At 55.1% G+C, this 23,512-nt stretch overlaps 1 protein-coding gene across 3 annotated transcripts in view; it reads left to right on the top strand.

Moving 5' to 3' along the window:
* The window catches only part of KSR2 (kinase suppressor of ras 2), an 82,743-nt gene that overhangs the window by 31,969 nt on the left and 27,262 nt on the right, over nucleotides 1-23,512 (top strand). For 2 of the 3 annotated variants that reach the window (XM_061465769.1, XM_061465770.1), the window contains exons 6-15: nucleotides 5,001-5,070; nucleotides 5,698-5,781; nucleotides 8,017-8,084; nucleotides 8,250-8,348; nucleotides 9,559-9,677; nucleotides 12,058-12,226; nucleotides 14,746-14,787; nucleotides 15,128-15,194; nucleotides 17,778-17,826; nucleotides 18,506-18,873. In XM_061465769.1, coding sequence (XP_061321753.1) covers nucleotides 5,001-5,070; nucleotides 5,698-5,781; nucleotides 8,017-8,084; nucleotides 8,250-8,348; nucleotides 9,559-9,677; nucleotides 12,058-12,226; nucleotides 14,746-14,787; nucleotides 15,128-15,194; nucleotides 17,778-17,826; nucleotides 18,506-18,873 — 1,135 coding nt within the window. The remainder of the gene's footprint in view (nucleotides 1-5,000; nucleotides 5,071-5,697; nucleotides 5,782-8,016; nucleotides 8,085-8,249; nucleotides 8,349-9,558; nucleotides 9,678-12,057; nucleotides 12,227-14,745; nucleotides 14,788-15,127; nucleotides 15,195-17,777; nucleotides 17,827-18,505; nucleotides 18,874-23,512) is intronic. The other variant, XM_061465771.1, reaches the window with a different exon arrangement.

The following is a 23,512-nucleotide window of genomic DNA, read 5'->3' on the forward strand; positions in this document are numbered from 1 at the left end:
TTGGGGTGCTCTTGAGCTCCAGCTTGGCCATGGAGTAGCCCATGGCTGAGGGACAGAAGATGCTTTGTCTGGCTGCATCCAGGCCCCTCTCTTGGTGCACCTGGTCCCTCACAGTGAACAAGTGACCACCAGAGACGTGTTGTTACTTGGAAACAGGATTTAGGATTCAACACCCCGTGACCTGGCTACAGGCACCAGAAATCAGGTTGGATCTTCTCCTTTTGACTGTAAAGGCTCATGTCGAGCAGGTCGTGTTTGTGTCTCTGTTACCTGGGTGTCCTGGAGCTGGTTGGCATTGCTTTCCTCTGCCTGTCCCTCTGCTGCAAATCCAGCCACTGTCACCGTGTGCATCCAGAGCAGGTCCCCTGCTTGGTGTTCTCCAGAATGGGCCAACATTTGGGTTAGATCACAGGCACAAATTCTTCCCTGTGAGGGTGCTGAGGCGCTGGCACAGGGTGCCCAGAGAAGCTGTGGCTGCCCCATCCCTGGCAGTGTTCAAGGCCAGGTTGGACACAGGGGCTTGGAGCAAGCTGCTCTAGTGGAAGGGGTCCCTGCCCGTGGCAGGGGTTGGAGCTGGAGGAGCTTTAAGGTCCTTCCTAACCCTTTCTCCTTAACCCTGTTCCAGCCCAATCTCCTTCACAGGGGACTTCCCAAGGGGGCCATCATTTCTCTGTGACCATCAGTGCCCTTCTCCCTGAACCTGCCCTGCAGCCATACATGCTGGCAGCCCAGCTGGGAGCTCCCTGCAGCCCACATCTGGCCACAGCTGGCTGCTTTGCCATCAGGCAATGGGAGGGTTTCCTGTGCCAGCAGTGCTGTGTGGAGCTGGAGAACCCAGCTTTGAATGGGTAAAGCCGATTCCTGCAGGGCTATGGACTGGGGTAGGAAATCCCAATGAGTCTTTGAGGCAGCAAAGTGGCTGAATGTGACATTTCAGCTGTATAAACAGGGTTGTCACACTGCAAAGAGGGGCTGCGGGGTTGTAAGGTGACTCTTCTTACAAGAGCTGCTCTGCAAATAGCTCTGCTGCCATCGGCTGCTGCGGGTGATCCCACTGCACAGGGTCATCCATCCCTCCCTCCACAGCAGGGACACTGCAGGGCTGGGATTGTGTGCAGGATGTTTGCCACGGGCAGGTTTGGCTCCTGCTTCAGGTTGAATCCTACGTGGTCCCTGGGAGTGTTCACACCCCGTGTAGACGAGGCTGGCGGTGCCATGGGTTAGTGGTGACCTTGGCAGTGCTGGGGTTGGACTGGATGAGCTTAAAGGGCTTTTCCCACCTGGTTGATTCTGATTCTGTGGCATGGGGAGGGGAAGCTGCTGCCCTGAGCAGTGCTGCAGTTTCCTTGCTGCTGCAGCTGAGCTCTTCGGGGATCTCTTCCCTCCTAGTTTGGCCCTAAAGCCAGCTCGGGTGAGGACTGGGGTGTCTTATGGAGGGACTGGATGAGCTTTAAGGTCCCTTCAAACCAGGCTGATTCAATGAATCTCTGCCAGCATCCTTCCCCATCATATGGCCCAGGGCTGCTGTTTCTGCCTGGGTGTGCTGTGGTAGATACACCTGACACCGTCCCTGTCGTGGTCGTCTTCCATGGGATTGTTGAGCTGTTCTGGGAGGAGGCTTCACCCGGTGTCACCCCATAATCTCTCTGGGGGACTTAAACACACTGGGGCTGGTGCCTGGAGTGTTTTGGTGGCTGCTCAGGATGGATGCGGGTCTGTAGGACGTCTACAGACCAGCGTAAAGTCTCCTGGCTGTCCCTCAGCCTTGCGGTGATTCATCCCGGGATGCTTTCCAAGTGCACTTCCATCGATTTTATCCGTCCCATTCATAATGCGAGCATCGCCTGACGCTGTTTGTTGTAGTAGGAGGAGGAGGGTTTGTTTATGGGGCTGTCTCCGTGATGGATAACACATTCACACCAATTCCCTGGGCATCCAGAAAGGTGCCAGGAAATGAAGGAGGGCAATATCGTGCCAAAGCACCGTCCCCATCGGTGTGGTTTGGCACGACCCAGCCCCGGGTGATGCCCCTGGTGTATTCAGTGTTGGGGCTGGGGGTATCACTGCCCTCCTGATGTGCCCCAAGGGAGGGTGGAAACCCAAACCCAAAGCACCAAGGGAGCTCTGGCTGCTCTTCTCTTCCCAGGCATCCCACAGACAGGGAGCGAAGGGGGAACATCCACACCCGGGATGGCAGCGGGGGCGAGGAGAGCGTCACGGCCAAGGTCCCTGTCACCTCCGAGGCGCGCGGGTGCCACTCATGGACCGGTGGTGCCTGTCACCGCTGCCTGTCACCGCGGCGAGCCGGGCTCCTCTCCGTGTCTGCTGTCACCGACGTGCCGGAGGCGGCTGTCACCCCCGGTCCGGGCGCTTCCCCCCTTCTCTGTCTCCCTTGATCCCGTCAGGCGTGGGCTGTTGACTCAAGGCTGGGCTGTGCAGGAGCCCTGACCCTTGCCGGCGGGATGCTGTGGGGAAGGAAAGCAGTGGAGGTTGTGGGGTGCCTGGGTGGTATCCCCTGGCATTGGGTGCTCTATGGGGATCAATGTGCTGGGTAGGACTGCTCCACTGAGGAGCAGGGTTTAGCTTTTGAGGGTGCCTCTAGGTGATGGGGAGGTGGGAAAGGGACGGTGCTTGGCCCTGTTGGGTGCTCAATGGGTACCAGCTGCTTTCTACCGTGGGAAATCACACCCGTGCCCATTAATTTCCGTCTTGGAAGAGGAGAGAAGGGGAAAACCATCCTAAACCAGCCCTCACACATGTGTGCGAGGGGAATGATGGCTGAGAGAGGCCTGATTCTCGAGCCATAAAGGAGGCTGATGGTGATAAACGTGTGAGTAATGACTGACACGTGGGCAGGGAGGTCGGGAAGCATCAGTTGCTCATGGTCATTGCGTGGGGTGCTGAGCTGCTGGCAGCAGGAGGAGGGAGGGAGGTGGGGAATGGGCTGTCATGCTTCAGAGCTCACGAGGACGAGCTCATCCTTGGGTCTGGCCCTTCTCCATCATAGGGTCCTTGTGACAAAGCCAAGCCCCCCGCCTGGCAGCAGGACGTGATCCTGAGCCTATGAAGGGCTTTTCCTTGCATTTACATCTAATTGTGGCAAATGTGGATTTTTGAGAACATTCCCCCTGTGCTGGCTGGGAGGCTGCTGCATTCCCACCTTCCCTTTGGGCATCACCCTGATTCCCTATTGCCCGGGGAGGACCAGCTTTTCCTTTGGGTGGGAATCTCACATGTGCAAGTTGAAGGGAGAATCACCAATGAGCTTCAAAGCCTCCCCCCCCCCCCGAGCCCTGGGGGCTGTTCCCTCCCTCCTGCCCTGTTTTGCTTGTTTTCTCTCCTACAATGAGCAGGTCTATTGTTAAACACCACGATCCTCCATGTATCGTTCCCTCTAATGAGCGTAATGAGCTGTGAATCACGTAGGGCTCATTTCTGGTAGGAGGTTAAAATCCCTGATACACTTTAATACATTTTTGCAGCGAGCCCATTTAGAAAGTAATTAAAAGGCTCAGATGCTTTTGCCTACGTCCCTTCTCCTCCTCGCCGGGATGGCAGGATTTAATTGAGGCCATCAGAACCTTAGTGGAAATAAATTGTGGCTGGTAAAGCAGAGGATGTGATTTCATTCTGGGAGAGGAGCTGCTCTTGTCCAGGTGTTCAGTTCATCGAGGACCAGCGTTGGGGATGGGCAACGGGGACTCACTTGTCTGATGTGATTCACTGATGAGAAAATGATGTTGCGGGAGGGATGTGCTTGCGTGTGGAGCGGTCCCAGTCCTCAGAGCATCATCTCCGGGGCTGGTGGACACCCCCAGGGGGCTGCAGATGGTACAGGGAGGGATGCGGGCTCAGGAGGTGGTGAGAAGCGTGGTCAGGAATATTGGCATGTGTAAAACAGCCACCGTGGGGCTGGGGGCAGCAATTACCTTAATTGACTTCGCAGCCCTTCAACATCTTCATTGCCAGCTCTGCCTGAGGGATGAGCGGGATGAGGTGGTGGAGTAAGAGAAGGGAGGTGCAGGGGATGGATGTGGTTTAGGGTGCTCCCAAGGCTTTTAACGGCGTTGCATGGAAGGGGGATGTAAATGTAACCTTCAGAAAGGGAAGTGCAATTAAAGCACCGCGCCGCCCGCTATATTAAAAGGGGATATTAAAGCAAACAGCGGCTCTCCCCGCTCGCAGGGATGATATTGGAAGTGTGTTTAGTGAGGGATTTGCCGGCGTGCTGAGCAAACGGCCGGGCTCGGATCCGTGATGGGGCTGGTCGCTGGTGCCCGGGAAACCTCTGGAAGCCCTTATTGAACATCCATCCATCCAGCCTCTGAATCCCTGGCACAGCTCCACTGCGGGCAGCACCTCTCCTGTGGCAGAGGAGGAGGAGCAGGGTCTGTGCCCTTGCTGAGGCTGAAGGGGGATGCGGAGACCGAGCATGGCTGTGCCTGCTCCAGCGGGCATTAATGAACTTCTCTCTTCTTCCTTACCCAGCCAGGGTCCTGCTACTCTTTCTCCCTCCCTCTTTCCCTTAGGAGAGTGCTGAGGCTGCTTTTCACTCTGCTCTTCTCCTTGAAGCCCAGTTAAATGGCCTTTATTCAGCCGCGACCACAAGTGGTGGCTCATTAATAAAGGATGCAGCTTCAGCTTCGTTTTCCCTTTCTTGTTTGGACATCGCAATGTGGCTCCGGTAGCTTTGCAACCCCTCTCTGTGTGCACATGGGTGCAGCACCCATGGGGTGGGTGCATCACCCCGCGCCTCTCTCTTTGGCCCAAAGTGGGTGCTGGGGGTTATGATGGGGGGAGCAGGAGACTCCAGTACCCTGGAGACCCAAGCACAAGGGCAGAGACCTCTTGCTTTCCAGAAAGGGATCATGTCTAAGGGGAAATATTGGGCAAACCCCTCTTTTTGGTGCACATCCTTTGCTCCCCTCGCACAAAGCCGGAACCCTGGCTGCCCCCCTTGTCACCACCTGATGGTTTTGCTTGTCTCTCCTCTCCTGCAGATACGCTGTCAGTGCCTCGCTGGTCCCCGCAGATCCCCCGTCGAGATCTAGGAAACTCCATCAAACACAGGTACCCAACCAGTGAATCCCCCAGTGCCAGCAAGGAACGTCTTCCTTTCTATCCCTGGTCCAGGAGGGGGGACTCGGGGCTGTTCCCCCAGTTTCCTATGCTGGGCAGTGCTGCCCTAGTAGCCCATTTAAATTCCATCTCAGTTCAGATCTGGTTTAGATAAGGCTGGAGCTGCTGTCAATAAGTCATGTATTATCCATGACCTTGCCAACCTTCAGCACATTTCCCATCTCTGGATTATTGCCCTTCCATATCTACCTCAAGGAGGAGAAGTTCTAGAAATAGCTTTGGTTCTGCTATTCAATAGGGCAGAAGCTTCTCCAATGGACTGGAACCTTGGGGTCCCAGGGCAAGGAGGTGTTTTGGGGGCTCTGGCCAAGGCAGAGATGGGGAGCTGCACCCAACCAGTGCCTAATGCCCAGTTTGGTCTCCCTTCTGCGCAAGGGGGAGCTCAGATTTGTGCTTTGGCACCCCTAGAATGATGCCTCAACACCCACAAAGGCAGCCAGGAAAGGATAAACCAGGGCTCGGGAGTTAAGGGAGGCTTGGGAGCTGCTCCTGCAGGAGCACAGATGGGGTGGTTCAGCTGCTTCTCTCTCTGGCCACTCTCTGTGTCCCTCTCCCCAGGTTTTCCACCAAGTACTGGATGTCTCAGACCTGCACCGTCTGCGGTAAAGGAATGTTGTTCGGCTTAAAATGCAAGAACTGCAAGTACGGTGTGGGGCTGGAGCTGTGGGGCTGCTCCTTCCTGTTGGGATGGGGATCACTGGGGTTTTACTGCTGCAGCCAAGCAGGGGCACAGGCATGGGGAAAGCAACCAGCCTCTCTCCAGCTCATCCTCATAGGATGCTGTAATGAGGCATGAAATTGGGTGAAGATCACCCTAAAACAGGGCTGAGGTTGGGTGCTGGGGATGGCAGCGGGGTCCCTGGGGAGGATGCTGCCCACCAGACCTCAGCTCCAGAGCTCCGAGTAGGATCCTGAGAGCCTCCCTGCTCACCTCCATCCTTGGTCTGGCTTTAGACACCCATGTTATAGGGTTACCTGTGAAGTTATCTACAGGAGAGAATGGGAGGGACGTGCTGGACCAGGGGCTGACAGCAGCTTGGTCGAGAGCATCAAGGGTAGCTCTGGGCATCAAATGGGTTTCACCCACAGCCTGGAGCTGTATCCTCGATTTTCTTGCAGCAGCAAAAGGCTTGGGGGCCTCTGTTTCCTGGCACTGTCATGGCACCAAGGAGCCAACCCACCCCAAACAACAATAAAGTAACAGAGAGGCTGTGCTGGCTGTGAAGTTGGATAGGGCTGGAAAATTGGATAGGGCTGGATAAAGAGTGAGGTGCAGAGGCCACTTCTACTGCTTTAAATCCCAGCGTGGCAGAGCCCAGCTCTTACACGGTATCATGCAGCCATCAGCACTTAGAAAAGCTGCTCCTGGAGACAGGATTGCCTTTCCTAGGGATGAGTGCTGGGAATAAGCTGATTGACCGTGAGTAACTGAGTTAGCTGGAGCTATGAAGTGATAACGATCGCTGTTGCTATTGATTAAATGCTGATGAATTAGCAAATTGGGATTAAAATGTGGATAAGAAATGCCCCATTACTCTGCAGCTGACGGTGGCTTTCTGGAAGTGATATTATCAAATACATAGATATTAAAGTGGGGATTCCGATTGCATTCAATGCTCAAGCAACCGGAGGCTTTGCTGCCTGCCTGCTCTGCCTGCCCAGGGCTGGTCCCCATGCAGGAGGGATGCAGGACCTGTCCCTGTGATGCTCTGGCTCTGGGTTGATCCTGCTGCCTGCAGTCACTCAGGAAAGAAGCAAACCAGTTCCCTGGCTGTAAGAAGTTAGAGGGAACGGAAGTACTCAGGTTCCCCAGCTTTCCCTAGGAACAGGAGGGAAACAAGCAGGAAAAGCAAACAAACAGACCCGAACCCCCCCCCCCCAAGCCTCCAATAGCAAATTAATCTCTGCCTTTCCCTCTAGGAATGGTTCTGTAATAAAAGCTAACATGCACAGTTCCTGAATTTTCATTACCCAGCTCATTGACTTGGAGCTGCAGTCTTTTTTCATCCTTTACCCTTGTTTTTTTTCAGTCCTTGCCTCCTTTTTGCCTCTTCCCCCGTGGCTCCCTCCCCTTCACTGGGGTAGAGCAGGAGCCAGAGACTCTTTTCCATCCCTTATTAAAGCAGGTTTGGGAGAGGCAGGAGCCAGCTCATGCCTCTATGCATGACTCAGGGGTGAAGACCTCCACAGACTCCTGCAGAATATTCAACCTGGTCATAAATGCTGTCGTTGTTAAATGTCCTGGTATTAAAGTGAGGAGAGGAGGGCGCAATGGCAGGGATTCACTGGGAGCCAAAGGGGCCGGGGCAGTCTCTTCCTCCCCCTCTGTTGCCCCTGCAATTTAAGCAGAAAGCAGAGTTAGTGGATGGTGGTCAGGGCTTTCCCCAGAGCTCAGGTCTCTGCTCCTGCTCTTTCAGCCAAGCCTGGCACAAGTGACAATACTGGGTATCCTCAAGATAAGTGCTGGGTGCCTGGTGCCCCTGGAGCTGAGCAGCACCCCGGGTTTGGGGGCTCCTGCATCCCTCCATCGGGACTGATGCACTTGTCATGGCTCTCATTTGCCTCTGCATCCTCCCAGCCAACCCCCTTGATGCATCAAGACTTGCACCCTGGACCACTTCTTACCCCTGCGCCTGCAGCCTGGGAGGCTGCTTGGGAACAGTGGCTATTCCTGAGGGCAAGCTGCAGGGATCTGACAAGGTTCGCCCATGGGAGCGGACACCCAGGGGCTGTGCACAGCACCAAGTCACCTTCCCGGGTGCAGAAATGCTCCTTGATCCGCAGCGATGCTCCCTGCTCCCACCCGCATCCCTCTGCCCGTGCCACGATGCTCCTCGATCCCTCTCTCCTCACACCTTTTCCTCTGCTCCCCGCTAGGCTCAAGTGCCACAACAAATGCACCAAAGAGGCCCCTCCGTGTCACCTGCTGATCATCCACCGCGGAGGTAAGGACCTTCCTTCTTCCTTCTGCCTCCGTGGACGCTGCCAGCGGGTAAAACATCCCAGCAGCCCCCCGGGCGATTCGGGAGCCTGCTCCTTGCTGTGCCGGAGGCTCCCGAACCGCTCGGGCTCTCCGTGGAGACGTTACCCACCGTTTTTTCCGCTTGTAGGGAGACGAGCCGTGCGGGGCGAGGCAGATTTGCATTGCAAACCACTTCCACCCACCCTTCCCCTGCCTCCTTTTCTTTTCAGATTCCCCACGGCACGGGGTAAGTGCAACAGGTTTTAGCCTTTCGCTACCGTTCAGAGCTTAGGGCGGACGCGGCATCTCGGTGCATGGGGGTCCCCGCCACGGGGATGTGGCCCTGCGGATGCTCGCGGTGCTTTTGGAGCTGCTTTACCCCGCTCTTCTCCCGGAGAGCCCGTCCTAACCCCGCGGAGGAGGGAGAACTTTGCAGCAGGACGACGGGCGCCGCTTCCCACCTCTTTTCTTCCAGATTTTTGGCTCCCCAGCGGCCAAAGGACTGTGACCACCTAAGGGAAACGCTTCCGCTTTCCATTGCCTTCAATTCTGAGCTCTTGAGGCTGCTGCTCTGTGTTCAACACCACCACAAACGCGCTCCTTGCTTTAATTATGGGGAGATGCATCGCGCTGGTGGCACCTTGCAGGGAGAGTGGGGATGCTGTGGCTCAGAGAGGGGCAATTTTGCAGCCTCTGCTCCGGCGCCCATGCCCTTGCTTGTGGCAGATTTAGGTTGAAGACCTCCGTGTCATGCTCTGAGCCGCTGCAAACCCTGACCAGGAGGCAGGGAAAGCAGCATCCTACATGCTGGGATGGGCAGGAATTACAGCCTGCAATGCTGCAAGGGGCAGAGATGCCCGCTGTGTGTTTTAGCGTGAGAGCAAGGAGCAGCGTGGCTTTAGGGTGGCCTCAGCATCAGTGAGATGGCCCCCACCAAAACAAGCTCTTAAATATAATGCCTTGCAGCCAGCCCCTTCCTGAGTCCCCCAAGCTGGAGGCTGGCTTTGCTCCCCACCAGAATCTCCCTGCTGAGAGCAGGATGCTCTGAGCCAGCTCCTTCCCCTCATCCCAATGAACCGCAACGAGGAAGAGGATGGTGCCTCCTCCTGATGCTCTTCAGGACAGGGTGGCTGTGGCAGGTGCTGAGCCTCCCAGACTGCAGCCCCTTAGCAGGGCGAGAAGGGTGCAGTTTGCATCCTGACACCAGGGGCTTTAAGCCCCCCATGTCCTGGTGGGGTTTGGTTCCATCCTGGGTGCAGGGGGGGAGCCCAAAGGCTGGTCCTGGGGCTCATCCGCAGCAGCTGGAAGGTGCTGCTGGGGCTTGCTTTGGAGAGCGATTCAATAGCAGTTTGCAAGCACAGGGTGACCTCAACGTGCCCCTTTGGAGCTTTGATGTGTCTCCATCTCTCTCCCCCTCCTCTCCATCCCCTTCTCCCCTCTCTCCCTTCTTAATCCAGCAAGGTTAGTCCGGACAGAGTCGGTGCCCTGCGATATCAACAACCCCTTGCGCAAACCCCCCCGGTTTTCGGACCTGCACGTCAGCCAAACGCTCCCCAAAACCAACAAACTCAACAAGGTGAGCCCCCAGCGCTGGGTCCAGCCCCAGGTTGTTCAAATACCTGCAGCTTTTGGTGCTTCTGTGCATGCAGCTGCTGCTCCTGCAGACGAGGGATGCTCTGAGCAGCCCAGCTCAGGCTTTGCCACCCTGTTTCCCAACAGGGATGTTCCCTGCATGAGGAGCCACAGCTTTCCCAGGGCACATCCTTTGGGAGCATCAATCCTGTTGGCTTGGTGGGAGCACAGCTTGCAGAGTAATTCCTAAAGGGAGGAATTTAAGAGCAAAAGGGACCATGCCCTGACCTTGTGGTTGGGGCAGGAGGGGACTGGTGGGTTGTCTCCAGGATGGGGCATCTTCCAGCCCCATAACCATCTGCCAGGACCAGGCTTTGTAGGTGTCTCCGTGGGTCTCCATGAGCATCCACTGCTATGGGGCTGTATGGGTAGGTGCTGCCTAGAAACCTGCCTGGGGCCTTAAAACAAGAATGATCCCATGGATTCAAGGAGCAAAGCAAGGGTGTGCTTGGTGTGGAGGCAGGATGAGCCGTGATGGTTTCCTTTGGGTTTCCCAGTGTGGGTTACATCTGCTGAGGTTATTTCTTTCCAATATCAAATGGGATCAGCACCTTCAAAATACCCTGTCCCTCACTGCTCTTGCTGCATTGCAGCCTCCAGATCTAAGCTGATTTCGGGGTGGTTTGAGGCCTCTGCTACCACCTGAGACTTCCATAAGAGACAGATTTATTGTTACAAATAAAAGAAGCCCGGAATTTGATTGTGTCAGTGGCAAAGCTGGACCTGAGCATGCACCAGGCTTGCTCCTGCCCTGCATTAATAGCAGTAGACCTGGCATGGGTTCTTTTGCCTTCAGTGGAGATTCCCAACGGGCTGCTGGAGGCAGAGCAGGGTGAGGAGTTTGCAGGCTGGAAGCACTCAAAGCAAGGGAAATCCTTGTTGTGATGGGGAAGAGGATGTGAAAACCCTGGCTTCCCACAGCCTGGCAGCATCCCCAGCTCCTCAGCATCCTCTGGCTCTCGGCACAGGCTGGGTACCAGGTGATGCTCTAAGGATGCAGTTTATAAACCTAAATCTCCTGGGACATCCTTAGTGTATGAGTAATGATCTGCTCTGTGGCTGTGAAGGGGTGGTGCAAATGGCTTTTTGAGGCTGAAGAGCTGCTGCAGGTATCCAGAAGAAATAGAGCTGCATTTTCCCTCTTAGTGCCTGTTCTTCCAGTGATTTGTTTCATTTATGAGAGGGCAGCAGGGAAGTGACTCAGCTCTGCTAAAGGCTTTGGGTGCGAAGGGCATCAGCCCTCTTTCTCCTGCCTCTGTCACGCAGTCCTTTCACCTTAGCTTTCCTCTAACCAGAGCCTGATGATGCTCAACATCATATATATATGTATTTATATTCGGTTTTAACCTGAGCACTCCCGTTCTGGTTACAGTCTCCTCTATGAATACGCTTTATGCAACAAGGTCCACTTCTTACTTTGATGTTTCTGAAAGCATTTCCATAGAGATACTCCATTCTCTGTGAATACCATTGACGTCTGATTGTTTAGTGGCCTTCAGCTTTGGCTTAAAAAGTGATTTATCTACCCACGATCCTCCTGTGTGTCAGGATGGTCTATATGGAATAAATGTGGCTTTCCTGGAAAGCCCAGCTCATCTAAAATGAATCAGGCTGGGGGAGGCTGGTGCAGGTTTGCTAGCCTTGGAGGGATCTTGCTATGGGTTGAGAGGTGGGAGTGCTTGGTGCTGCTGAAGGTCAGACCCCATCAAGTGTCTCATTGGGCAGCAAGGTGGCCTCAGTTTTCCTTCCTCAGATCTAAGATACCCAGGTGGGTTCTGCTCCCTGTTTGCTCCCAGCTGGTCCTTTCTCACCCATCACAGTGAGCCTGCAGATGCACACCTGAAGCTGCCATCCTTGCCTTGATTAGGAAGGGTTGATAAGGGGCAAGGAGTGGCTTGGGATGTGCTGGCTGATCCTCTTAGCTCCGCCTCAGTGCTCTGAGCAAGGCACTGGGTACTTGGCTTGAAGGAAGTCAGCTGAAGCTACCAGCTCCTCGATGCCTGTAGGGACCAAGCCCAGGGATGTGGCCCCCAGCTCTGGTCTTGGTGGCCATCCCCAGCCAGCAGCACTGGGGAGCCCTCAGTGTGTGTGCGCAGCAGGGAAGGGCTGCAAAGGAGCCCCATTTCTCGTGCACACTGTGAATACAGCTTTGGGAAAGGCCAGGCTGTGGCTCTGGTTGTTTTCTAGGGCTTTTGGAAATAGGGGACTGGGATGACCTGCGTAGGGTGACCCCTCACTTGTCACCCAGCTCCTCAGCACCGGAGCACCTCGGGGTGCACTGCTCCCACTGACTCCTCTCTTCTCTCCTTCCCCGTGTCCTGCAGGACCACATCCCGGTGCCCTACCAGCCAGACTCCAGCAGCAACCCCTCGTCCACCACCTCCTCCACACCCTCCTCGCCAGCCCCACCGCTGCCCCCCAGCGCGACCCCTCCGTCCCCCCTGCACCCGTCCCCGCAGTGCCCGCGCCAGCAGAAGCAGTTCAACTTGCCAGGTACCGTGTCCTCCCCTCGGCATCTGCTCCTGGGATAAGGGTCTGGTCCGGGTGATGCCCGTTCTGGGCTCACCCTGGGATGGGGAAAAGCTGGGAGCAGAAATGAGCAGCAAAGATGAGTTTAGGATCATTCAGGAGGGAGCTTGGGAGTCTTCAGTCAAACCTGCTTCGAGGAGGGTCAGAGATGGAGGCTTGATGCAGTTTGGTCTTGAAACCTCCAAGGATGGAGCCATCACAGCCTCTCTGGGTGACCTGATGTGCTTGAGGCTACAGAAACCTTTCCAGGCATGAAAGTGTGTGCCCCCCTATTGCCTCAACGGCAAATGGGAAACAAGGTCTTACCCCTCTGCAAGGGTAACTCGGGTTGGTTTCACTGTGTCTTTGGGGTGACAGGCTTATGGCAGTGTGTGTGGGGTGATAGTGGGGCGTAGCTGATGCTGAGGGTATCTGATATAGCTTGTTCCATCGAGTCTTGTGTGGGTACCTGGGACCCATCTGTTCCTGCAGCTCAGTCTCTTCAGGAATGGTGGAAGAGGCAATTTGGCTGCAGGACGTAGGAGTTCCTTCAGAAGGATAAAGAGGCTCCTGTAGCCTGAGGATGTGGCAGAGGCTGACCCAGCATTGCTGCCTTTGGGATGTCCTTGGTGCAGTGCTGCTGCTCCAGGGAAGGTCCCTTCTTGGAGGGAATGTCTCAGCATCACTCCTAGCAGTGCTGGGTGTCCTCATCCACCCGTCTGCCCCTCCAGCCCTTCCCAAAAGGGCCTGGTGAGGGAAGAGGAGGGCAGCCATGGCCCTGACCCATCTCTAGATGCTGAAGCACTCATGCCTGGTGACCCCTGTTTGGTCTGTGCCCTTTGATGGGGCAGCAGCACGGAGGGTCCTGCATCCCTAAACCTCCAAGGATAACAAACTGGTCCAGTAGGAGGGCAAACAGCACGTACCTGGAGAGGCTGCAGCTGTGCACAGGTCTCTGGAGTGCCTGGGATGCTGGAGGAGCACGAGGAAGACAGTGGAGGAGCTGTGAGGAAGCACTGATCAACCCAAGGAGCAGTTGAACCCAACTGTTAAGGAGGGAATCGGATCCTTCTCCTGCTCCCAAAGTCAGGCTCCTCCAAGTGCTGGGAGAGCTCTACAGAATGCCTGCCCAAAGGGTTCTGTGCCAGTTTAACGGGGTTCGTGGTGCTCCAGACAGAGCAGAAGCATCCTGATGTCTTCCCAGTGTGATAGCCAGGCTTGCAGTGATTCACACCCCAAGCCCTGGACCCTGCCTGGGTCTGGGGGAAGAGACAGGATCCAGCATCTGGTGGCCCCATCGTGCATCACTTGTGGAGCAGGCACCTCCCTGCAGGTCACCTGAGATGTTATTTCATGTTGTTTAAAGCACAGACCACAGAAGCAACCCCCATAGTGGGCAGCAGCATCTCCTTATGGACGTGCTGTCACTGCCACCACTGCCACAGCACCGGGAGCTCCTTGTCCAGCCAGCAGGAATGGAGCAGGGCAGGATCAGACCCCAGCAGCTCAGTGGGGTCACTGCTCCCTGCTTCCGTGCCTGTGATGAGCAGAGCCCTGTGGCAAACGGGACCTGGTGTGACACAAAGCAGGAGTCGCTGCTTTCATCTGCCCTTGCGGGATGCTCTCCATGGCTCATCTCATCAAAACAGGCATCTTGGGGATTAGGATCTGAGCTTGGAAAGTGCAAAAAGGTGACCTCCTTCTGCCAGAATTACCTTTGGGTCTCCTTTGATCCCAGCTCAGGGGTCCTGCTGCAGAGCTGGGGTCACTCCTCAGGGTCTTGAAGCTGAGGAACAGCCTTTGGGGTCTTGAAGCTTAAGGAGAAGGTGCCTTCTGAGCTGGTGCCAACCTCGGGTGGCCTCAGCAGCTCTGCCTTGCTTCATACCCATGACCTGCCTGCGGGAGTCGAATCAGCTCTTGGGCTTTGCCTACTGGTGCTAGGGAGATAATGGAGGGTACCAGCGCCCAGAGCCCTCCTGCAGCACTGGCTTTGGGCAGTGGTCCCCAGGGGACCATCCAGTGCACCAGGAGCAGGCAGGAAGGTCACTGCTCCACGGCATGGCAGAAATGCACACAAAAGGCACAGTTAGATGGGCTGGATCAGACAAAAGGGGGCAGAATCAGCTGGGGTGGAAAAGAGCTTTGCAATCATCCAGTCCAACCATATCCAGCACTGCCAAGGCCACCACTGCCCCATGGCACTGAGGCCTCATCTCCACGGGGTGTGAACACTTGCAGGGCCGGTGACTGCAGCCCTGCCCTGGGCAGCCTGTTCCAATGCCTGAGCACCCTTTCATTGTCTCCATGATGCCAAGTGGTTCCTGCAGGCTGGATGGGAGCCAAGTCTTGATTTGGCACCCTGCGTGCCATCGTGGTTGCATCCTTCAGAGAGTTGGGGATGGAGGGGACCCGGACTTAGGGCTGGTGTTCCGTGGTGCAGGTTGGAGCTTCTCCAATGTCTGCCTCTGCAGGCCGGTGTTTAACTCCCCTTTTCTCTTTTCCAGCTTCCCATTACTACAAGTACAAGCAGCAGTTCATTTTCCCAGGTAAGTCTCTTGGAGCACAGGGCGCTGAGCTATCCTTTGGGAGGCTGGGTGCATGGCTGGCTCTCCTAACCCCTGGATGTGTGCAGGGGATTGTGCTGGGGTGGGATTTCTCCCCCAAACCACTCTATTACTGCAGGGCTGGATGGCCTTGGGTTACACCCAGCTATAGCTAAGTGGGTAATTAAATTGGACCTAAGGATGAGCTTTAAGGTCCCTTTAGTTGAGCTTTAAGGACCCTTCCAACCCCAAACCATTCCAGACTTGTAGGAAGGGAGGTTTCCAGCACTGAAGGGGCTCCTGGTGCCTCCAACCTGCTCTTATTCTGCTCTCTCCTCCCCAGATGTGGTCCCTGAGACACCGACCCGAGCACCGCAGGTGATCCTCCACCCCGTCAACTCCAACCCCATGTGAGTGCCTCCCTTCCTCCTGCTTTAGCATCACCTTCCCCTCCCCACGCAGAGCACCCTTTGCTCCACGCCTCCTCCAGGCACCCATGGGTGCTCCCCTGGTTCTACAGGAGCAGACTGGGCTCAGGGATGCCTTTTGGGCAGTTGGGGTGGGTGGTCAGGGATGCTCCTGCCGCCCTAACCCAGCTCACGGCTCTGGCTTGTGTCTCACAGAGGAGAGCGGCTGAAAGGAAAGGGCAGGGGACTGATTGATGACCACAGCAGTGCACGTGCCCAGCGCTTCACCATCAGGAATAGAAATGACTTTTGGTCTGAGAAACCAAAGCCCAAGGGATGAATCTTTTACTAAACATGGAGCTGTTGGAGCGAGTGCAGAGGAGGCCACGGAGCTGCTGCGAGGGCTGGAGCAGCTCTGCTCTGGAGCCAGGCTGAGAGAGCTGGGCTGGGTCAGCCTGGAGAAGAGAAGGCTCCTGAAGGGGAGACCTGAGAGCAGCTCCAGTGCCTGAAGGGGCTGCAGGAAAGCTGGAGAGGGGCTTGGGACAAGGGATGTAGGGACAGGCCAAGGGGAATGGCTTTAACCTGCCCGAGGGGAGACTGAGCTGAGCTCTGAGGCAGAAGCTCTTCCCTGTGAGGGTGCTGAGGCGCTGGCACAGGGTGCCCAGAGAAGCTGTGGCTGCCCCATCCCTGGCAGTGTTCAAGGGCAGGTTGGACACAGGGGCTTGGAGCAAGCTGCTCTAGTGGAAGGTGGACACAGGGGTTGGAGCTGGAGGAGCTTTAAGGTCCCTTCCAACCCAAACCATTCCATGACTCTATGGGGAATGATAAGCAGGGAACCAGGGTCTTTGAGACAGTTTTAATAAAGATGGTTCTTGCAGCCCTGCCTGTGATGGCTTCAAGTCCAACAAACTTTGCACTGATGTTAGCTCAGCAATGCAGTACCTCATTGCTGTTAGGGCCAGCTCTCCCTGGCAGGTCAAGTCTGAGCTGCTCTGCTGATCCCAGCACTCACCAAGGTCATCATGCCTGTGCCCCACGTTTCAGTTCACTGTTGCTTGCTGATCCTTTAGATAAATGCCCTTTTGGAAGGCTATTCCAAGCCAGCAGTTTCACAGAGAGGGTCTTGCTCCAGGTTTATGATGTGGTTTGTGTCTGGCTTCCCCATCCTCTCCAAACTGCGCTGGCGACTGCCAGGGGTCCAGTGGATGCCTCCTCTGGGGGAGGCAATGGGAGGGATGGGGATGGAGCCTCTGTCGCTGCTGGTAGCTGGGGAATTAATGTCAACGTGGTGAATTCAAAGCCTTTTGGGGCCTTTGGGGTGTTTTTTGCAAGGTATTTGGTGTAGAGCTGGCAGGATTTTATGGGAAAATAGCTTTCAGTTTATAAAATCAGCGATTCCCCTCTTGCTCACCCCACTGCAAATCACAGAACCATGGGATGGTCAGGACAGAGGCACCGAGCTTACCCTGGCCTTGGCTGGGTTAAACACCAGCCTCTGCTTCCAATACTCGGGAGACAGGTATTTGTGCCTGCGTTAAAGAGCAGGCAGGAGGAGGGAGCTGCTGCTCCTGCAGCCGCCCGTGCATCGTGATGGGCAGCAGAAGCCATCTGCATCCCCTGGGTTTTCCATGCGGATTAAAATACCAGAGTTGACTCCTTTTGTGTGTGCACCCATGCACCTCCTGGGGTTTATAGCTCTTTAGTGGCTGTTGAATGGGAGAGGATGCACAGGACCGCTGAGCGTTCAGGTTCTCCTGTGATCCTTGCTCTTTCTGGGAAGGGATGCTGTTGGTTATGTTATTGATCATAATAGCCTGTATTATGCTCAAAACCACCCAAGCTGCTCCAGCTGATCTTCCCCACAGAATTCCCCTAATCCCCTGTTAACTGTTGGGCACGGTGAGACCCCGGTGCTGGGGGGTGCTGTGGAAGTGAAGAAGAGGAGCCCTTGCCCGGGGAGCTGGGAAACCCGATGAATGTGGGTGCTCTTACAGCAGGGAGGATCTTTGAGACCTCCACCTCTCAAAGATGACTGAAAACCCCATTTTCTTCACTTGTGGTGTCCAACCAGCTGCGCTTGTGCTTTGGCTGGTGTTTGTTGGGAAGGTGGTTCTGACCTTGGAGACCACCGTGAGCACATGCCCCAGGCTGCCTTGATATGGGCAAAAGCTGCAAGGGGGCAAATCTGTGCCTTCCCCTGGGTTAGCCTGTGGTGACAGCTCCCAGGGCACGTGGTGGTGAGGGAGCCTCCTCACTGTGCTCTTTGGGGGATGGAGATGATGCTCCCACATCACCAAATCCACCCTGGAACTTCACACATCCTGCATGAATTAATGCAGTAATGAATGTTGCTCATCCCTGTCATCCTCCCTGCTCCCAGTGAGCACCCAGAGCTGTCCTTGGGCTTGGAGACATCCGGGGTGTGGGTTGGAAGGGGCTGTTCCCCCATATGAGCAACGAGCTTGGTTCTTCTCCCCCCACATCCCTTTAGACCCGGTGCGGTGATGCTGTGGGAAGCAGGACTCGATGCCCACGTGTGCTCCCCACCTATCTGTGTTCTCACTAACGCGATCATCCTTTTAACAGCCTGGAAGGAAACCCATTGCTTCAAATTGAAGTGGAGCCCACCTCGGAGGTGAGACAGCAGGACCTGCTCCTGTGCTCAGCAGACCTTTATTTTATACATGTCTTGGGGCACATTTCACAGCAGACAGAGAAGCTGAACATCTGTGCAGTGAAATTGCTGACGATTGAATTAATGGCCAAGGCCTGGCCCTGCCCAGGCATCCGTGTGCCCACCCCATGAAGCGAGACCCTCATGGGCTTCGTGTCTGCCCTCAGGTTTAGAACTCAGTGAGCTTTTCTGAGATACAGGGAAGGGGAAGGAGCAGGGGCTGAGGATGGGGATGCAGCTTTTAATGGGTGCTTTAATTCCTGTAGAAAACAGATATAGGGAAAAAACCAAGGGGAAAGTTAAGGGAAGAGATGAAGGGAGAAGCCATATCCATCCTGGGGTGCCTTCTGTGCGGACCAGGGCTGCCAGGGTGGGAGCAGTTGTATTAGCAGAGCACAGCTTGGCCATGGTGGGATGAAGCACTGCTTTCAGATGAATGAATTAAATGCTCTTACATTTAACCCTGGAGTAGGTAAATGTCTCCCTGTAAATCTGGGTTTCTGCCCCCCCGGTTGCCTTTGGAAGGGACCTGCCTGGTTCCTTGTTGTCTTGAACAAGCAGTAGGAGGGTCAGTGGGGTGTTGCCCATCGTTATCTTCCACGGGTGCAGTTTCTATCGCGCTCCCTTCACCCCACGGCAGAATGAAGAGGGCCCCGAGGAGGCGCAGGAGTCCGAGGATGACTTCGAAGAGATGAACCTCTCGCTGCTCTCCGCGCGCAACTTCCCGCGCAAGGCCAGCCAGACCAGCATCTTCCTGCAGGAGTGGGACATCCCCTTCGAGCAGCTCGAGATCGGAGAGCTCATCGGCAAGGGCCGCTTCGGGCAGGTCTTCCACGGCCGCTGGCACGGGGAGGTGGCCATCCGCCTCATCGACATCGAGCGGGACAACGAGGACCAGCTCAAGGCCTTCAAGAGGGAGGTGATGGCGTACCGGCAGACCCGGCACGAGAACGTGGTGCTCTTCATGGGAGCCTGCATGAGCCCCCCGCACCTCGCCATCATCACCAGGTAAGCCCCAGCTCACACCTCACGTGTGGATGGGGTTGTTTCTTCTTCCCAAAACACCTTTAACCAGACGACGCCATCGCCTGATGGTAGCAGATGATACACCAAGAGTGGCCGTGCCCCTCCTGCCCTAGCAAAGGGATGCTCTTCGTCTGCTGTGATCTATGCCGCGAAGCGGAAAGAAAACCCACCCAAGTATGTCCAGGCAGATTTATCTTCTGTACAAATGGAGCTTGAGACAGGAATGGCTTGTTTTAATTAGGGACAGGAATGATCTGTTTGAATCAGGAGGGATGTAACCTGGTAGGATCGGCAGTTTCTGTGCTGGTTGGGGTTCTTCTGTCATGATGCCTTGGTTGGGTGGTGGTGGGTCTGGACCATGCTTGAGTGGGGGAAAAGCCTCTAATTGCATAAAGCAGCGATAACTTGGGTGTCTGAAGGCTCAGCAGGGTGTGAGTGTTGGGACCAAGGGTCTGTAAAGCAGCCAGAAGGGCAGCAGGGGTGGGAAAACCAAGTGCTTGCAAGGAGGGCTCATCCTCCACAGGTCTGGAGCCCATCCACAGGGTCTCCTCGCTTCCAAGGAGGTGGGAGATAAGTCATGGTCTCCTGAAGCATTTCCTCCCTTTCCCAAAGCTGTTGTCCCTATTACACCCAAACTGGGTATGGGACTAATAGGAGTGAGTTTGGGATGGGGTCAGGGGAGGGAGATGGGGTTGAAGAGCTGCTGCTTGGGTGCTGGTGATGCTCAGGGACATCGCGTCAGGGGGATAAGGCTGCTGGAGGGGGCTTCCTTCAGCTAGTTGGGAGCAAGCTGGGATTTGGGATCTTCCAAACCATCTCAAACCCCTCAGAGCTGTCTGGCTCTCAATGAATTCCCATGTATCTGTGGTTGGAAACACAGCACTGAGCATCTTCATGGTCAATCAAAGGGTAGGCAATCAAAAATCCCCCTGGCCCCAAGGCAGGGAGGCTGCAGCTGCTCCTGGAGGAGCTGTTTTCATGCGAAATACCTTTATTTCTGGGTATTCAGCTATTTCCCTCACCTCTGGCCCATGTGTTCAGCCGCAGGGTTTGAACCAGGTGCTGCTTAGCACCCCACCATGGGTTACCTTCCCTTGGAGGAGCTTCCCCAAGGTGAGGTTGACTTTCCAACCTCCTCCTGGCAGTGTTTCCAAAGCCGTGCACTGAAACAGCAGCGTTTCCATCAGCCATCAGCAGTGAAATATTGCATCAGCCACCCCTAATGTCCCCTTGAAAGCAGCACCTCCCGATCCCAGATAAGGCGGCTTTGTGGGTACCAGGGTGGGAGCTTTGCTCTGCTCCCTCCTAGCTCAACAGCAAAGGATTTCAACCCTCGTGCCCATCACTTGCTCCCTGCTCTGGTGGGTTCATGGGCAGCGTTTGGCTCTGGAATTGTGTCCTCTCGGGACAGGCTGACTCCAAACAGGGGCTGGTTGTTCCCAGCTGGGACCTGGAGAAAAATAAGCTTTTCATTTTGGACCAAAACCCAGTCATCTGTGACAATGCAGCAGCGTTTCAGCTCCCTATCCATTAGCCAGCTTAGGCCAAAAGCTGTTTGAAAAGGGTGCAAACACCTGTATTGATGGATGCGTCAGACACCCCATCCATGCGCTACACTGCGTCGCAGCCTCTCCACGCAGGAGAACGCAGCTTCTCCATCCCTTTGCAGCCCCTATTTGCTTTTCAATCCTATTCAGTAGCAAAACCTGGGCAATATATTCTTTATTTTAATGGGGGTTTTTAGCTACAAAGTGTTTTCTAGTCTAATGCCTCTTTATATAAACCCGTAAAGGTGCCACTTTTGACAGCCTGACAAAATAAATCCGTGGCTTGATGCATTAATATGAGGGCTGCGAAGCGTGCCGCTCGCCTTCATTCTCTTCCCAGCTGCACTCGGTCCTTTATTTAAGGTCAAAACAGAGATTTATTGGATTGCCCTAAATATAACCTGTGCTCACAGCATCTCCGAGCCTCGCCTGCTCTTTGCCTACACCCAGGAACCTGCTTTTATCCATGTTCTTCGAAGGCTGAATCAACATCACCACAATTATTCCATCGCAACAGGAAACCTGGCTGGTTTTCTCCTGCTGGGAGCTGCGGGGTGCGATCGTGTCTGGTGCTGGGCTGGCCATGGGGATACAGGAATGATGAGGGGAATGCTGGAAGGGGGCTCAGCTCAGTCTCAGGGAATGGGAAGCCTGGAGGTCACTTCCAGACACAACTTACTCCCCTTTGAGGCTTTCTATTGGGCTCTGTTCTGATGGTGCTTCACCAGGAGCCACTTCTGAGGCTCTCGGGGCAAAGCATCCCTTCCGTTTCCCAGGCTGACAGTGCAGGGATGCTCCCTTGCCCTTGCACCCGCAGTCCTTGTCGGGTCTGTCCTTGGCTGGACATTTCGGGGGGCTTCCTGGGACATCTCTGATGATCAGGCTGAGAAAGCTGGGGCTGTTCAGCCTGGAGAAGAGAAGCTGCGTGGAGACCTCAGAGCTTCCAGTGTCTGAAGGAGGCCTATAGGGATGCTGGGGAGGGACTCTTCATTAGGGACTGTAGTGATAGGACAAGGGGTAACGGGTTCAAACTTAAACAGGGGAAGTTTAGATTGGATATAAGGAGGAAGTTCTTTACTGTGAGGGTGGTGAGGCACTGGAATGGGTTGCCCAAGGAAGTTGTGAATGCTCCATCCCTGGTGGTGTTCAAGGCCAGGTTGGACAGAGCCTTGGGTGCCATGGTTTAGTGTGAGGTGTCCCTGCCCATGGCAGGGGGGTTGGAACTGGGTGATCTTAAGGTCCTTTCCAACCTTAACTATTCTATCACGAGGTCAGCTGGGCTTAAGTTGGGCTTGTTCAGCCTGGAGAAGAGGAGACTCGGGGGAGACCTTAGAGCAGCTTCCGATACTTCCAAACCCACCAGTAAAGGGGATTTATGGGAATAACTTTAAACCAAGCCTTGCTTGGCGTGGGGAAAACCAATCCCAGGTGCCTGATGGGGCTAACTAGACACAAATCCAGGATGTCCGAATTTCCTTGCCTGCTCCTCCCTGCGCGCATCCCTGGCCCTGAATCGGCTCTGTGCAAAAGAGAGGCTCCTTTTCCTGTGGGTGCTCAGAAGTGGGTGCTCGAGGATGTTTTTCCACCAAGAACAGCAGTTTCTTATAGCTGTTAAAGAAATCTCTGTATTCCTGTGGCATGCGGGAAGCAGCTGCCCATCCCTGGAAGGGGCTCTACCACGACGTGCTGCCCGGCGCTGCCGGAGGGGGGTTATTTATAGACCAGTTTATTTTTGCTTTCTCACATCCCTACGCTTTCCTTCCTGTTTGCTGTGATATTCATGGAACATCTCATTAGCAGAAAGAAATCTCCCCCTCCAAACACCACGGCCCACAGGCGACAGCTGGGGGGGGGGGAACTGAGGCAGCAGCAGGATGTGTTGGGTTAATGCTCTGGTTTTCCTCTGCATTAACCATCGGTCTGGCCAGATGACAGGGACCAGTACGGCTTAATATGCTCATCAATGGCATAGTCATGGAGGGCAGCATCTGCAGGTGACACCAAGCTGTGTGGTGCACTTGACATGGCCCAGGGGATGGATGCCATCCAGAGGGACCTGGACAGGCTGGAGAGGCGAGAGCTTCATGAGGTTCAACAAAGCCAAGGGCAAGGTCCTGCCCCTGGGTTTATTAGAGCAGTCCCCAGCAGAGCTACAGGCTGGGGGAGACTGGATGGAGCAGCCCTGAGGAGAAGGACTTGGGGGTGTTGGTCAAGGAGTGGCAGGGATTGGAGCTGGATGAGCTTTATGGTCCCTTCCAGCCCAGCCCATTCTCTATGAGTCAATGATTCTTGAGGTGCCTTTTCATGCAAGTGTCCGGGTCAGCAGAGAAAGGGAGAAACCGAGCATCTTTGTGCAATGGGAGGTGGTTACTCCAAAGAGCGCTTCCATCAGAGCCACTAATAGATTCCCTCTTGGGTAATGAGTGCTGGAGACAGTTAACATTCATCTTAATTAGTCTTGAGCAAGAGTGAATGTGATCTTGGTGCTGCTTGGCGTGCTGCATAATGGATAGCACAGCGCAGCATCCAAGTCCTGGGCCCCGTGGAGATGAAAGGGCTGGAAAAGCTCCGTGTTGGCTGCGTGCAGGGAAATGACAACTTGTGTTTGCTGGTGTTCAATGAGACAAAGCCCTGGGTAAGCTCCTTACATCAGCTCCTTGGTGTTCCCAGTCCCAGCCTCCGCCTGTGGTGGTGCGGGGAGGGTGGTAAAGCCTCAGCCACCCAGGAGGTCCCTCAAAAGACAAAGTCTAACAGTGCTCTAATGCTATTGCAATGGCTCGAGCCACCCACGAGGGTAATGGGTTGCAGAAACGAGCAGATTTTAGGATTCTGCGTGTTCCTTCTGTGGAAAAAAGCAAAAAAAAAGGGGGGGATTTTCATGCTCATTGATCCTTCCCAAGGCCCCTGGGTCTCCCTGAGGCTGTAATGAAAGCAGGGGGATCAGCAGCTCTCCAGAGAGACACTGATGGCTCTTGCTGGATGGCAGCGCTGTTTGCAAGCGGGCTCACAGGTCTCAAAGGCAGGAGAGAGGAGGTTTGAGCCGGAGCCTTTGTGCCTTGAGCTCTTGCTGCCTT

The sequence above is a fragment of the Pezoporus flaviventris genome, unplaced genomic scaffold, assembly GCF_033815535.1.
Source record: "Pezoporus flaviventris isolate CSIRO_AGI_PZ_B2104156 unplaced genomic scaffold, CSIRO_AGI_Pfla_v1 ptg000041l, whole genome shotgun sequence".
Classification (NCBI taxonomy): domain Eukaryota; kingdom Metazoa; phylum Chordata; class Aves; order Psittaciformes; family Psittacidae; genus Pezoporus; species Pezoporus flaviventris.